Source organism: Corvus brachyrhynchos, unplaced genomic scaffold (assembly GCF_000691975.1).
Source record: "Corvus brachyrhynchos isolate BGI_N302 unplaced genomic scaffold, ASM69197v1 scaffold91, whole genome shotgun sequence".
Taxonomy (NCBI): domain Eukaryota; kingdom Metazoa; phylum Chordata; class Aves; order Passeriformes; family Corvidae; genus Corvus; species Corvus brachyrhynchos.
The window spans coordinates 4,530,743-4,544,605 of record NW_008236442.1 but is presented as its reverse complement, the minus strand read 5'-3'; the positions used below and the strand labels follow the sequence as shown (position 1 = coordinate 4,544,605).

Here is a 13,863-nt window from a genome sequence, read left to right as displayed (position 1 = left end):
CGAGCAGGCGCTGGGTTTCGGGGCTCTGTAACATGGTTTCTCATGTGTGTGTTTTCTTTCTCTCCTCCTCCTCCTCCTCCTCTCCCTCCTCCTCCCGCCGCCTCTCTCCTCCTCCCCAAACACACACGTACACACACACGCTTCCCCTCTCCCTCCCCCTCCTCAAGGCCGAAAAGGCAAGCTAAACCTGCAGCCGACGAAGGCTTTTGGGATTGTAGCGTGTGCACCTTCAGAAACAGCGCCGAAGCCTTCAAATGCAGCATCTGCGATGTCAGGAAAGGCACCTCCACAAGGTACGTCCGCACCTTTCAACGCGGCTTGTGCTCCGCGCTGGGCTGCGCCGACTTGTTGATTTTTTTCGCTGTTGCCTGGATATCGGCTGGTTTCATCCCCTCTCTCCCCCGATGCAGTCCTTTCTGTCCCCGTTCAAAAGCTTGTGGATTTTAAAAATTCTCTTTCAAGCGTTTAATTGGAGCTGGAAGATGTGTTTCGTGGATGTGGCAGCAACCTGAATATTTTTGTTGTTCTGCGCTTTTTTGTTGTTGTTGCTGGTGTACAGAGAACCTTTTGGAGATGCACAGCCAGCCAGAAACGCTCTGACTGTGTTTTGGGGCAGGTGGTTTTCTGTGGTTTGGGTGGAGGTTTACCTGTGTTTTCTACAGGAGTAGAAATGACTGAGGATTAGGGAGTGAGAAAGGAAACGGCTGAAACTAAAGATGCCGTGAGAATAACTCTCTCCCTGAGATGTTGATCTCTCGGTGACTGTTGTCATCAGAAAGGAATCGGCTTTGTGCTCAGTGTGGGAATGGTGCGGGTTTCTGAAAGCTTTAGCTGTCAGGTCTCTCTGATTGCCTTGTTCCGAGAAACTGTGAAGGTCTTTATGAGGCGGTGAATCTGACATGGAATAGTTAATTTAATCTCAAAAAAAAAAGCTCCCAAACTTGCCAGTTCTCAGTTAGAGGGTTCAGAAAGTTTGTCCTGGATGTATCAGTTGACACTAAAGCAGGCATGTGGTGCTCTGCTTTCTTTCTTTTTGTGATTTGTTCTACCATGTTGATTTCTGATTTTTGTTAATATTGTACCTTCCAAATTTGAGTTCCCATTGCGGTGCTCTGCCAAAGAAATAGTCTGTGAGGTTTCCATTGTGAAAGGCGTCGTTTTCCTTGAGTGCAGCTGTGTATTGAGGTGCTCTCATCAGCAGGCTGTTTGCATGACTTGGCTGTCTTGGCTTGATTGACAAAGGAGGTGAAAGCGTGTTGGGTTGTTATTGTTCGCACTGTGCTTTAGACAATGTGAAGTGCCTACATTTTTAATGGGGAGCATGTTTTCGGGCCATTGAAACTCTCTGAGTTACAGTAACAGAGCGCTGTAGTGCTTCACTGTGTGTTTTGTGATGCACATCAGCTACAAGTATCTGTTCTTATTACAAAATGTACAGAGGTGTTGAACTCAATCCGGTTGTAAATAGCATGGTTAGAGCATTGAGTAAGGTCCAGCTTTGGGACAGCGGTGTTCTGTGTGTACCTGGAGCTGATTCTTGACTTGTTCAGTCTCATTTTGTCGTGCAGCTGAACCTTCCCAGCACGTTTGATTGGTGTGTGTTTCTGTTTCCTTGGCTTCCCCGTTGGCTCAGGTGGAATGTGTTGCTCCTGCAGTCGCCTGGTCCCGAGCCGCTCCTCCGGAGCATGGCTGTGCAGTCCCCACACGCTCCCGCAGTGTCACACCACTGCCTGGGTGTCAGTGGGAGGAGAGCCCTAATCAGATATAGAGCCCAGATGGGATGTATCCTGTATCAGACACTGTTATTTTCATTGGCCACCATGCTGCTGTTCATTTGGAGAGCATCAGCCTGCTTTCACATGCCCTTACGTTTTTATTTTTTTTAAAGATAATTTTCAAACTGTTTGTTGCAGTAGTAGGATGGTTTGTCTTTTAAAGGGCCATTAAGAGCGATAGCAGTCGATGATTTCAGGTTAAGAGCTGTAGCCTTACTTGCAGATGTGATCCTCGGGTCTAGAACATTGTAATTCTGTTTAGCTTTTAATGGACCCTTATGAATGGCTTCTAATTTTAATTCATTTAATTCATCAGCTTTCTATTCATTTTTGCTGCTTTTAAAATTGCTTTTGTTTGTAGAATTTGAGAAAGTATTTAAAATATTCAATGGCCCATCATGTCTTCTTGCATATTTATATAATTTATGAATAAATATAACAGAAAGCAGGAGTGATTGAGTGTTGTGAGAGAGCATTGTGTGTTGGGAAGTTCTGGGAGGTCAGAGCTATTTGTGATGTTACTTTGAATGTTATAGTATGTGATGTACGAGTCAATGCCAGGAAATTATTCAGAATTTTTTAAATAAATGACTGATGTAAAGATGAGTTATGATTGATAATTTATTACTTGAAATATAAGGTGTCTGATGAGCTTGACTTTTAAGTTGCAATTTGACAAGTTGATGACACTTTTCCACAGTTAAAACTGCCTTGCTTCATTGTGACTTACTTCAATAACACTTACAGGAAATTTATCAAACTCACTTTAAAAAAAAACTCAACCAAGTAGTGAAAGACATGGTGAGGCAACTGTTTTTCATCAAATTATTGTGTTCAATCACAGCATGCCCAGGGTTTTTTTTTTTAAGATCTGGTATGACCTACTTCCCCCCTCCCTCCACTGTGAAACCAGTTATTTGTTGTGGAATTTACTTTGGCTGATAAATATTCTCTGATTTAAGAACTGGTGAGGCCCTTAGCTAATTCTCACCGTGTGTATATTTCTTCAGACTCAATATAATCTGTTGGCATGTGGGAGGGGTGGCTGGCAGCAGTTAGAAGTTTTATCTACTCAGATCCAACTATCCCCTTTCCCTAGGATCTCATAAACGGAGCTTCAAACAGCAGTGAGTTTTAGAGTTGACCTGCCAAGTCAAAATCATTGTAGAGGCTAAACAGTTAAATTGCACTCAACTGTTTTTTCAAGGGGCTGTTTATAAATATTTCAGGTGCACTTTTAAATAAAAATTAGGTCAAATCCATCTCTGAAGAATTGTTTTGCAAAGATTACATTAAACCTGTAGCACTTGAGTACTGGATTTGTTACAGTACGTCACTAGCTTCCTTTCCTCACCTGGATTCTTGCTATTTTATGGTTAAACTTTTATCACTTTCTATTTAGGCAAGTATGGTGAGTTTTTTTTACTTCTGTGAGGATGATGGCAAAGACACCAGCTCTGTTCAACACAGCGCTCAGCTGGGTGAGATGATGATTTAGCTGGCTGGGGAGTGAGCAGTGGGCAGCTGTTAGCTGGGGTTTATAGTGCCTTATTCCTTTCCTGGAGGTTGTTATTGGTGTCACAGCACAGGGAACTGGTGCTGGTCACCACTTTCACTGGTGTCCTGTGGCTCTTCTGGTGGTTTGCTCTGGTATAGCAACACCAGCTCCTGCACTCAGGAGAAGACTGGAATTGAAGCTTCTGCTGGGAAGTTTGCTCCAGATACGCATGTTCCTTTCCAATATCCATTACTTCTTCAAACACGGAAGGAAAGTGTGCTTTGGATTTCCTAAGAATGCGAGGGCAGGATTTGGCCTTGTATTTCCTGTGAGTTCCTATTTGGGGGTAGGTGATGGCTCTCTGTTTCTATTTGTTTTTCTTAATGGCATTCTTGCTCCTCTTCTCCTTTGGTTCTCTGATGGTTTACATATATTGTGTTCCCGTACACCTCTTGTAACTTCCTCTCTCCTCCCAGGCAGGGCTGTGAAGTATTTCTACTTGGGATTGTTTTCAGACTTCATTGTGAAGGAGAGTATTTGCTCCCCTCCTTATGATTTCAGAGAAACTGGTTTTTGAAACTTTCTTTCTGGATGAATAGGCAAGCGATGTGATGTGGTGGAGCTTCTCTGATGTTATTTTTTTCTCTAAATTTGGGATGAATACTTTCCTTTTCCACACTCCACATCCTCTTATGAATGTGCCTTGAGTAGAGAGAAATGCACTTAAAGTCAGTGGAAAATGTGAAAGCAACAATTGTATGTCTGATATGCAAATTAACAAAACAATGGGAGCTTTTAGTACAAATTTGAGTTGAAATGTGTGTGTCCTCTGCAAGGTATAAATTGAACAAGCATTTCTGTTTTATTTGTTGCTAACACCTGTATTCCTGAAGTGCAGGGGTTGGAGTTTGCATCAAATGATGTGAATGTACACTTCATTGTGGAGAGCCCAAGGAGTGATATCAGTAGTGCTTCACCCTTTTGCCATCCTTATTTTTGAGGGGAGACCGAGCTAAAACTGTTTATATTTATGAACTGAATTCTCTGGTATGGAACAGATGTCTCAGATACTGGCCTTTGTTTCTCTTTAGTTCTGTAGAAAATTCTCATGTTTGCAAGATCTGAACTACCACCTTGAAGGATGCAAACTACTGTCCATGTCACTATGGAAAAGTATTTTCTTCTGCATCCAAGCTGGGCTGACCAGAATAGGCACCAGATAGTCCTGCTATTCCTGGAATGAGGAATCAGGCTTATGATCCTGACCTTCATACAACTAATATGTGCCCTGCTTATTTGCCATGTGTTTGCAGGACTGTTCTGAAAACCCTTGCATGATGTGTGGTTGTGGTGTAGGTTGGAAGCCAAGTGGTTTACTTTGGTTCTGTCAAGTTAGCTTTCACCTGCATTAGGGTGGGTTTTATTTAGCATTCATAGCTGGCCTTTAAGTGGCTTAATTTCCATAAAAGTGGAATACAGAACTTGTCTAGAAAAAAGCTGTTGTGGAAGCGATGTTGGTGCTTTTACTCTGGAATATTTGTTTTACTATTTGGTTGTTTAAATCTATTGTTAAATCATCCCTGTTTTTCCTGTTGATTGCTGAATTTAAATGGCTGTTGGATTAGGAGGAGTGAAGCATGGGCTCTATCAGCCTGGAGTTGTGCCATTGTTCCACTGGACCATCCATATCCTGAGGATGTGTCCCCTCAGGGACTGCTGTTCTGGTAATGGGGGTGCAGTGTTACTCTGCCTGGGTACTGCTGAGTGCTGGAATGTACAATACCTATTTGCAAAATGTTTGCCCATGTGCCAGGAGTTGCTGAAATCTCTGTTGTCTCATACCTTATTTGCCAGCACTGCCTAAAAGTAAGTGGCTGTTACTTTGTGGATTTGTGGAGTACTTCTGTAGGTCTGGCAAACCCACCAGGGCAGAGGAGCCAAGGGCAGGAGCAAACACCATCTGACAAGCAGACAATGCTGATGGTTCACAGCAAATCCTTGATTCTGGGGCTGTGGTTTGACAACACACCAAGTTTGAATCTGTGACTTGTATTGCAGGACCACATGTGTCTCGGCCACATGGCTTGGAGTACTGATCCATTATAAACTGACTTCTGGTACAGATTCGTGCTACACTTACTTTTTAAACTAGCATGAAGTTAGTCTGTGAGGCTTCAGCTGAGCAGATGAAACTGTTCAGCTTCAGATTATCTGTCAGCCTGGTGCAAGCATAACCCTGGCATAAGATCTGTGTCTTGTACTTTGGCTGTTTGAAAGAAGTGAGAGTTGTGTCCTGATTTGCTCTTTGTGGTGTTTGGCTCTGGCATTAATGATCTCATTACCATCACCCCAGGATTTCTGTTAGATCTCAGCACCTCTGGGAAATAATTCTCAGCGGGGAGAATCCTCAGTGTTGACGTGCAGCACCAAGGCAATACCCCTTTGCTATGGTTGTCAAATTTGGGTACCTGAGAAGCTGTGGGTGGCAAATGCAGTAGGGAGTATGGTGGTTCCCATGACTCACTTTGCTTCCACCACTGTGGTTTTTTCTCAATGTCTTACTAAGGAATAACAGCTATATCTGTTGTTTTCCTTTTTTTATTAGGGTAAAAAGATCTATTTGTTAAATAGTAAAATCTTCAGCGTGGATAAGGGGTGTTGATAATATTTATGTAAGATTACCCGTTTGGGTTAAGTAATTGTGGGTGGTAGGGTTTAGTGTCAATCTCTGATTTCTCTTGAAGACTCTCTAAAGATCTAATGGATAAACTGCGACACTGAGCGTGTTAATACATCACTGATGATATGCAGCGTGGATATTATTCATTTCTCCTTTCCTCCATAGGCTGCTTTTCTGGGAGACGGGAATCTAAATCAAAGTATGTATGTGCGTGTAGGAGGAGAGGGCATGCAACTCTCTTTTATTGCTGTGAGCAGACACTGCGTCCACTGGGATGCTGACCCCTGGCTCCCAACAGGTCCTTGTGGGGAACTGGTAGGCAGAGGAATGCGGAGCAACTTTCTCTGCATGCCTTTCTTAATTGCCCTGATTGTTTCATGTTCCCATCAGCTGCTGCTGCGGAGGGGCTGCTGCCTTTGCACGGCTGGTGGGTGTGTTTGCACCCTGATGTGGGGTTTGTCTGGTAAGAGGAATTGGGTGAACTGGAAATAAGACAGTGTGCAGTGTTGCCTGTAGTGATAGTTGAGAGGGGGGAAGTGGTGGATACAAAGTGTTTTCCCTGTGGCCACCCTCTGCTCCTGTGGCATCCTGGCTGTGTGTCCTGTGCTCAGTGTTGGTGTTCGCAGCAGTGTGCAGCACTCTGGGACTCTGTTTTGGCTGAATTTTTAGGTCCCTGAAAAAAATGCATGAGACCCAAGACCCTCATGAGGGGTGAAAGGAGTCAAGAAGTGTGCTGTGGGCTGGACAGATTGTTGTGGCTGGCTACACCTGGCTTTTGTGCTGTAACTTGGACACCCCTGCCATAACTCCAGGCAAGTTCACTGCTGATCTTGAATCAGGTGTTGCTTGTACTCTAGCTGCTTTGCATTATTGGTAGGCTTACTGTTCCTTGCTGTGGCACTGCTCCTTTTCTTCCTGCTCCATTGGGCTTGAACAAACAGACAGGTCCTTCCAGGGTCCCTCAGTGAGGAACACACAAGTTCATGGCACTTCTGGGGAGTCCTGCTGGCGTGCAGGAATATGGCAGCAGGGTGAAACACGTGGCTCCTGCATCAGGCAAAGCATGTGCTCTGCTTGTCCTTTATTTCACGTGCATCTCTCCTTGTCTGGGGAGTTCTTCTTAGGAGGAAACCCACTGACCTATTTTGTGGGATTTCAGGTGGTTCTGTAGGTTAGTGGGTTCCAGTCCTGTAATGTAGGTCACTCGCAAGGTGCGCTGGAGTTCTGTAACGCGTAGTTCTGACCTGAAATAAGATTCATACAAACTCTCTCCGTGGCTGTGTCTTGCAGCTGTACTTTGCATCTTTGCACTGGGCTCTTTCTTCACAAGGTAAAAGGAGAAATTTGGGCATTTCCAGAGGGAAGGGGTCTTCCAGGAGGGTTTGAGTACTTATTTAAAGTGTGCATGTTGCAGACAGGTAAGGACAAATTACCCTTATTGCCATTTCATGTTAAGGGCACAGCAAAAAAAGCAGACCAGGAACACTGAGTAGCCCATCCATGCTACCCTAAGCAGATGTCCAGGATTACAGGATACAACAGAAATAGTGTGGAAATGCCTCCATTATGTTTATGTAAGTTCCTTTTACAGCTGACATATGCTAAATACATTGATTGTCTCTTTGTGCAGACAGATTTCCTTTACATCAACCAGAGGTCCTTTTCTACTTTTTTGGTACATCTGGAGGTACAACCAAATCCTTAACATTGCTCTTCCCATAAACCAGCTATTAATTAGGAGCATGTTCTTTGTAGCAGAGTGCTAATTGGTACATCAGCAAAATCACTGCCTGTTAAACATGGGAAAGATAGTAATTCTGACTGGCTCAAATATAAGCGAGAGGGAAAAGCATCCCTTCTCTTCGCTGGCCCAGTGGGTTTTGTTTGACTGTTCAGTAGCTCAGTGCATTCCAAATGTGAATCTCAAGTATTCCTTACAAAACCCAAATCTAATTGGTTAAAACTGGGTGTTGCTTCGGTAGTATTTTATTCCTGAAGTTCTCTCTGTGTTTCTGACAGTTCAAAGTACACCCACAGCCAATCTTCTGTTAAGTAATACTGGAAGTGCACAAGGAAAAGGGCCCACAGGGATCTAAAATATTGATCATGAAACCAGGAGACCTGATTTTGAACTGTATGTGGTCTTCCCCTAGACACTGGCCTGGGATTGTGGAGTACACCCTTATGCCACAAGGATCAACATACTAAAAATTTGGAGAGGGACTTTTTACAAGGGCATGAAGGCCAAGGGGAATGGCTTCAAACTGAGCAGAGGGCAGGGTTAGATTAGGTATTAGGAAGAAATTCCTCATAGTGAGGGTGGTGAGGTCCTGGCACAGGTTGCCCAGAGAAGCTGTGGCTGCCCCTGGATCCCTCGAACTGTTCCCGACCAAGTTGGAAGGGGCTTGGAGCAACATGTGATAGTGGAAAGTGTCCCTGCCCATGGCAGAGTGGTTGGAACAAGGTGATCTTTAGAGTCCCTTCCAACCCAGGCAATTTTATGATTCTCTGGTCAGAAGTTCCAAAAACTTTAGTTTTAGGATCTTACCAAATTGGTTGTCTTTAAATAAAATGGAAGCAAAACAAGTCAGTTTTGGATTTTGTTTAGGGCTAAACAAGGAATAAATGTTTAGACATGTTTTCTCGAGCAGATTGTTCATAGGGATTTCAGAGTTATAATGAATTGTTTGTAACATGCAGAGGTGCTAAGTGAGACAAAATATCTTGCCTGAGATAAAGCTGCCTTCTTCAGATTTATATTTTTGAGTAGACAGAAGTGAGACTGATCATAATCTAAAATATTTTATCTGAATTAAATTATTTTTGTGCATATGGAGCTGTGTCTGGGTAATTCATGTGCAGATTCACGTGGTCGATTTGGGGAGGGGGAGAGAGGATGCAGAACTGCTGGGATTTGGTGGCTTCAGTGATGTAAAGTTGATCAGAAAACTGCCCAATGAGTGGTGAGTGTTGGTTATTCCCTGCACCCCAGTCCCAAATATGCAGCATTTTATAATAATTTTATAAATTATAGGGGTATTTATTAATGGAATAGGATTGCTCCCTTTTTTTTTTGTTGTCCATGTAGTAAATAAATACATGGAAGGATTTAAATTTTCTTTCACCTCTATTTGCAGATGACAGTGGGGCTTGTATGATGTTAATGTGATTTAGGTGTAAGAGATGCTGGAATTCACCCTTTAGCAAGTCAGCTAGCTAAATATCCTTGGGATGCCGTTTTTAATCTGTATGATTATATTCACTGTCTGTGTTATAATTTGATCGAGAAATTTATGTCTATGGTATGTGTTTCATTCCTTTGTTTAATTAAAAAGAAAAAAGATCTAGTTTAGCAGAAGGACATAAATCTTACTTGTCCTGGGTGGACAAAGCATGCTGATCTGTTCAGGTTGCTGGAAATGTGTGTCTCTGCTGAAATATTTGGCTCTCATTATATATCTTGGAGCTCTTATTCTGAAAGTGCTCTCACTGTTTTTTTCGGAAGTGGCACTGAGCACTTTCTCTTCCTGAGATGAGATTTCAATAAGAGAGGCAATACATTGATGGATGATGGCCCTGTGATGGAGTCAATCAGCCAGTGCAGTCATTTGTCTCCTGGGGATACAGGGTAGAGCACATCATTAGCAGCAGAAGGGGAGGCTTTCCTCTGTAATGCTAATAGGACCAGGGAGCTGGTTGGTGCCTGTTTGCTGCCACTGCTCCGTTATTACAGGTGCCTTGCGGAGAAATAAAACCATTTTCATTTGTTATCTATGGGTGTGGATCAATTTAACAGAAATACTTAATAAGCTTTAGGAAATGTTTGTGATTCAGCATAGTACTAGCAATTTGTAAACCTGCATCACGTGAAAATGCTGCCCATAAAAATGGTGAATTATTCTGGGGGAGTTGTGTGTGTCTTAGTGGTTTTACACACAAGTAGCTTGACTTGTGGAGAAAAGACTGGCAGCTGCCTGATTGGAAGGACGGTGGGTCTTAGTTGGAGGAAAAGTGTTGAAAGGGAAGCCTGTGGGTTGCAGAAGTTACTGCAGCAGTGTGTGATGGTGCTGGATTTCTGTCAGAGCAAAAGGCAAAGCATGAGGCAGAGAGGGCGAGTGACTTGTCCAAAGGACAGCTGGGGCTGTGCTGGTGCGTGGCAGCAGCACTGAGATGGCTTCAAGGTAGCTTTGTGTTTTGGGCCTCATCCAGCTTTGCCCAGGGAGAGTGAATTAACCTGCAAACTGCTGTTCCTCCATGGCTGCTTTGCTCCTGTCTGGGCTCTTGGGAGGCATAGCCGTGATCCCATCAGGAGCTCGGGGTGGGCAGGAGTGCTCCTGTTACAGGATACAGGGCTGCAAACCTTGCGTAAGCAGAATCTGTGTGCAGAGATGGTCAGTTCCAACAGGGCACACATGGAAGCTGTAAATGTTGGGAGGAAAGGGTTATTCTGAGTGGCTGGTGGGTGTTCCTGTACCCTCCAGCGCTGTGAGCAGGGTGCTGGCAGCTCGGGCACTGCTTCTTGTGTGGGGGAAGAAAAGAGTTTTAACTTGCTGTGAATCTGGATAGTTAGGTAACTCACCTGCACAGGTTTACCTCTCTGTCAAGTAAATGCACTATGAAGTCCACATACAGCTTGTAGGAGGTAAAGTTCATTTTTAGGAAGCACTTCAGGTTCTGAAATGTCTTCTCAAAAACTGCTCTTGAAGTCAAACCTAACAAACTGTGTTTATCTTCCTTTCTCTGAACTGTATAGATAATGGTTAAAAAAATAAAGAGCAAGGGCAGCCAGAAAGCTAGTGATGTTGGGCTGCTGGAATTGTGTAGTGGGTACTTTTTGTACACTTCATGTCTCTCATGTACAGCGATGTCTTCGCTCCTGAAGTGTGGAAGGAATGTGGTACTAAAGGCACGGGGTTGTCAGAGTTGTGCAATTTTACATAGGAGTTAGCAGATCAAGGAACATGCTTTGTCAAGGGTGTGGGAATATAGGGCTCTGGCAGCAATTAAGAGTCATTAATTAAGCATACTTATTGCCGGATGTGAGTCAAGTTTGTTGTAAATTGCTTAACTTCTGAGGTCAAGAAGATCTGATGCATCCGAGACATGCTTTGTTAGTGTCTGTGGGACTGTGGGGCCGTCCACAGGGACGGGCTGGAATAGCAGAGCTCAAACTGTGAGATTTTGAGCTTCATTAGATGACTTATTGACAGTGACAGTTTGGCAGCACCTCTGCCAGCTGGGACCACACATTTGCATTCAGAATTGTAGACCTGTGAAGGTTCCTTGAGGCTCCTGGGTTGCATCATCTGGGAATGTACAAGTGCATGCCAGGAATTTACACTGCTGGCCTGAGAGACGCTGAATCAGCATTCAGAGAAACAACAGTGAAACTTTCTGGTAAGGAAAAGCTGTCCTGTCCCTATGAAGGGGATGACTTCTTTTCCCAATCACAAATTAAAAAATTGGTAGAAAAATCGATGACAAACAGAACACAGGTAGAATATCATGCCCATGTGCTGCATACCTGCCCTGTGAATGCATGGGAGATCACACCTTCACGTTCAGCCTGTGCACTTACAAAGATGTAAAACGTGAGGACAGTCTCACTTCTTGTGTCTGAAAGAGGCATTCCTACTGCCAATGGCCCAGCATGCCAAGCAAGTAATGGAAGAAGATCCATTATAATGTACCTGTTACAGTTCTCAGGGTCTTCCCTAGTGTGCAGGGACAATGAAGGACTGCACTGAGCAGTAGTTTGGATTTATTTCCATCTCTCTAGTTTTTCCCCTCTTGCCATTTTTTTTGAGTTTTAAGCCAGACTGACTTTCCCACTGGCACTCTGAATTCAAAACTCTGAAGTTGTACAGCTGTATAATACACTCACTTGTTTATAAAAGCCTGTCACAAGCATGAGTGGTTTATTTATTTTTTTTTTTCCACAAAGGTGTAGTGTGAGGAGCAGGTTTACTTAGTCACGGGTGTGGAAATACAGACATTGTGCTAAGAAATGAGTTTAATAACAGCTTGTTGCTTTATTTCCGAGTGTGCTGGCATTTGCAAGTCTGTCTTGGTTCAACAGGTAGTTGATGCTTGGGGAGAATGTGACCCTTTGCCCCTTGAATTGATTTTTTGAGTCATGTCCGGCGGCTGCAGAAGTCAGTGCAGCACTTTGCTGTCAGCTGCAAGGGCTGGATCAGGCCTCCGGGATCGATGCGTTGAGAAGCAAGGGAATAAGTTAACATAAAACTTAACACGGTTGTCTTTTGTGATCTTCCTTTTTTCCAAGACTGTTTGTTCAGGTAGATATTTTTAATAGATAAAGATTTGAGAAATGAGTTAGGACTTCAGGGAGTAGCGTGGTCTGTGTCCATGTAAGCAGAGGGCTCCTCAGACTGCTCGTAGCTCTTGGTCTTCCTAGAGCCTCTAAAGTTTGAACAGAGCCTGAGACTGCTACAGTTCTGGATCTGGTTCTTTTCTGTTTGTTTTTGGGTTAGTTTTTTTAAAAGAGAGCATCTCGGTGACCAAACATTTTCTTGTTTTCAAGCAGAATGAAACAAAATACCCAGGAAAACCCAAGAGATTTACCAAATTTTGCAGAGCTACAGGTTTCAAATACGTGCTCACTGGTATCAAAAAGATTATATTCCTTCTCCCTGGAGTTGTATCCATGTCTTTGCTTGTATAGCCAGCACATTATTAGTAGGTAAGACAGGTCGATTACTGTGGCTTGTTGCTTTCTTTGCTTGTGCCAGTTCAGGGTATTATCGTTAACAGCTTTTAAAGTAAAGTTCCTCCTGGAAGAATTGCTGGCTCCAGGCAGAAAAAGTTTTCCAACCAGTTCTGAGCTACCAGGACTGTTGCATTTTTTGAAATGCTGTTCGTCACTCCACAAAACTGCTGCAAGTACACCTTGAATCATGAATAGCCTGAAGAGCATCCTGGGGGTAGGGAGACATAAATAATTGTTTAATTGCTCTGCTGTGTAGCTTACATCATGTTGAGTATATAGAAGGGACTGATTTTAAACAGTGTTTTACTGTACCAATTCTCTGAGTCTGAGATGAGCATTTATCCTAGTAAAGTTTAATGTGGTGGTAAGCAAGACATGCCAGTGTGTCTTGACTTGAGTTTGTTAATAAAAATGTTGCCAGTGTCTCAGCTTTCAAATGTTTAGTAATTATGCTAACTGAGGTCTCGAAGAGTTTTAAAAGGAAAACAACATTCTATTGGAAGGAAAAACTTTGTCATTAACACGTACAAAAAGTTAATAACTATTTTTATATTTCATTAGATTAATGAAAAAACATGTCATCTGTGGTTGTTAGCAGATACAGCAGAAATCCAATAATGTATTAACATTGTTTTAATTAAGAATACATTGTTAATTCTGAAGATTCACTTTTGACATCCGGCTCTTAGGCTTGAAATAAATGTCAAGCTTGGGCTTTTTTTATACCTCAGGAAAATGTGCTCTTTTCTCAATACACGCAGCAAAAGAAAGCTCATGAAAATCAGTATAACAGAGTACAGCCATTGCAAAATATCATTACAATAGTTAAGTAATTACCCCACCGCATGACTTAGTGAGAGGGATAAATAATGCATGTAGAATTGTGTTGGAGCTTGCAGGGAAGATTCCGGCTGGCAGAGTGGCTGGGAAGGGCACAGGCAGAGCACATGTCCGAGGAGGGTGTCTGCTGGGTCCAGGAGCTGATGGCTGAAACCTTTCAGTGCCTGTGAGGAAATGCAAACCAGACCCAATTTTCTATTTTCCCTTTAAATTTGAAGGTGGCCTTTGGGAAGAAGTCTTCCTTTGCTGTGTTAGCAGAGCTTGGCTTCTGCTCCTTCCCAGAACTGTCCTGTGGACAGCATGTCCCAGCCCCTGATGGAGCTGTGGGTCTGGTCAGCAG

The 13,863-nt window shown here is 43.2% G+C and overlaps 1 protein-coding gene across 1 annotated transcript in view; it reads left to right on the top strand.

The window, feature by feature from the left end:
* Positions 1-32: 32 nt before the first annotated feature.
* The window catches only part of RYBP (RING1 and YY1 binding protein), a 41,935-nt gene continuing 28,104 nt past the window's right edge, over positions 33-13,863 (top strand). Inside the window, 2 exon segments of the mRNA XM_008643614.2 lie at positions 33-80; positions 82-293. Coding sequence (XP_008641836.2) covers positions 33-80; positions 82-293 — 260 coding nt within the window.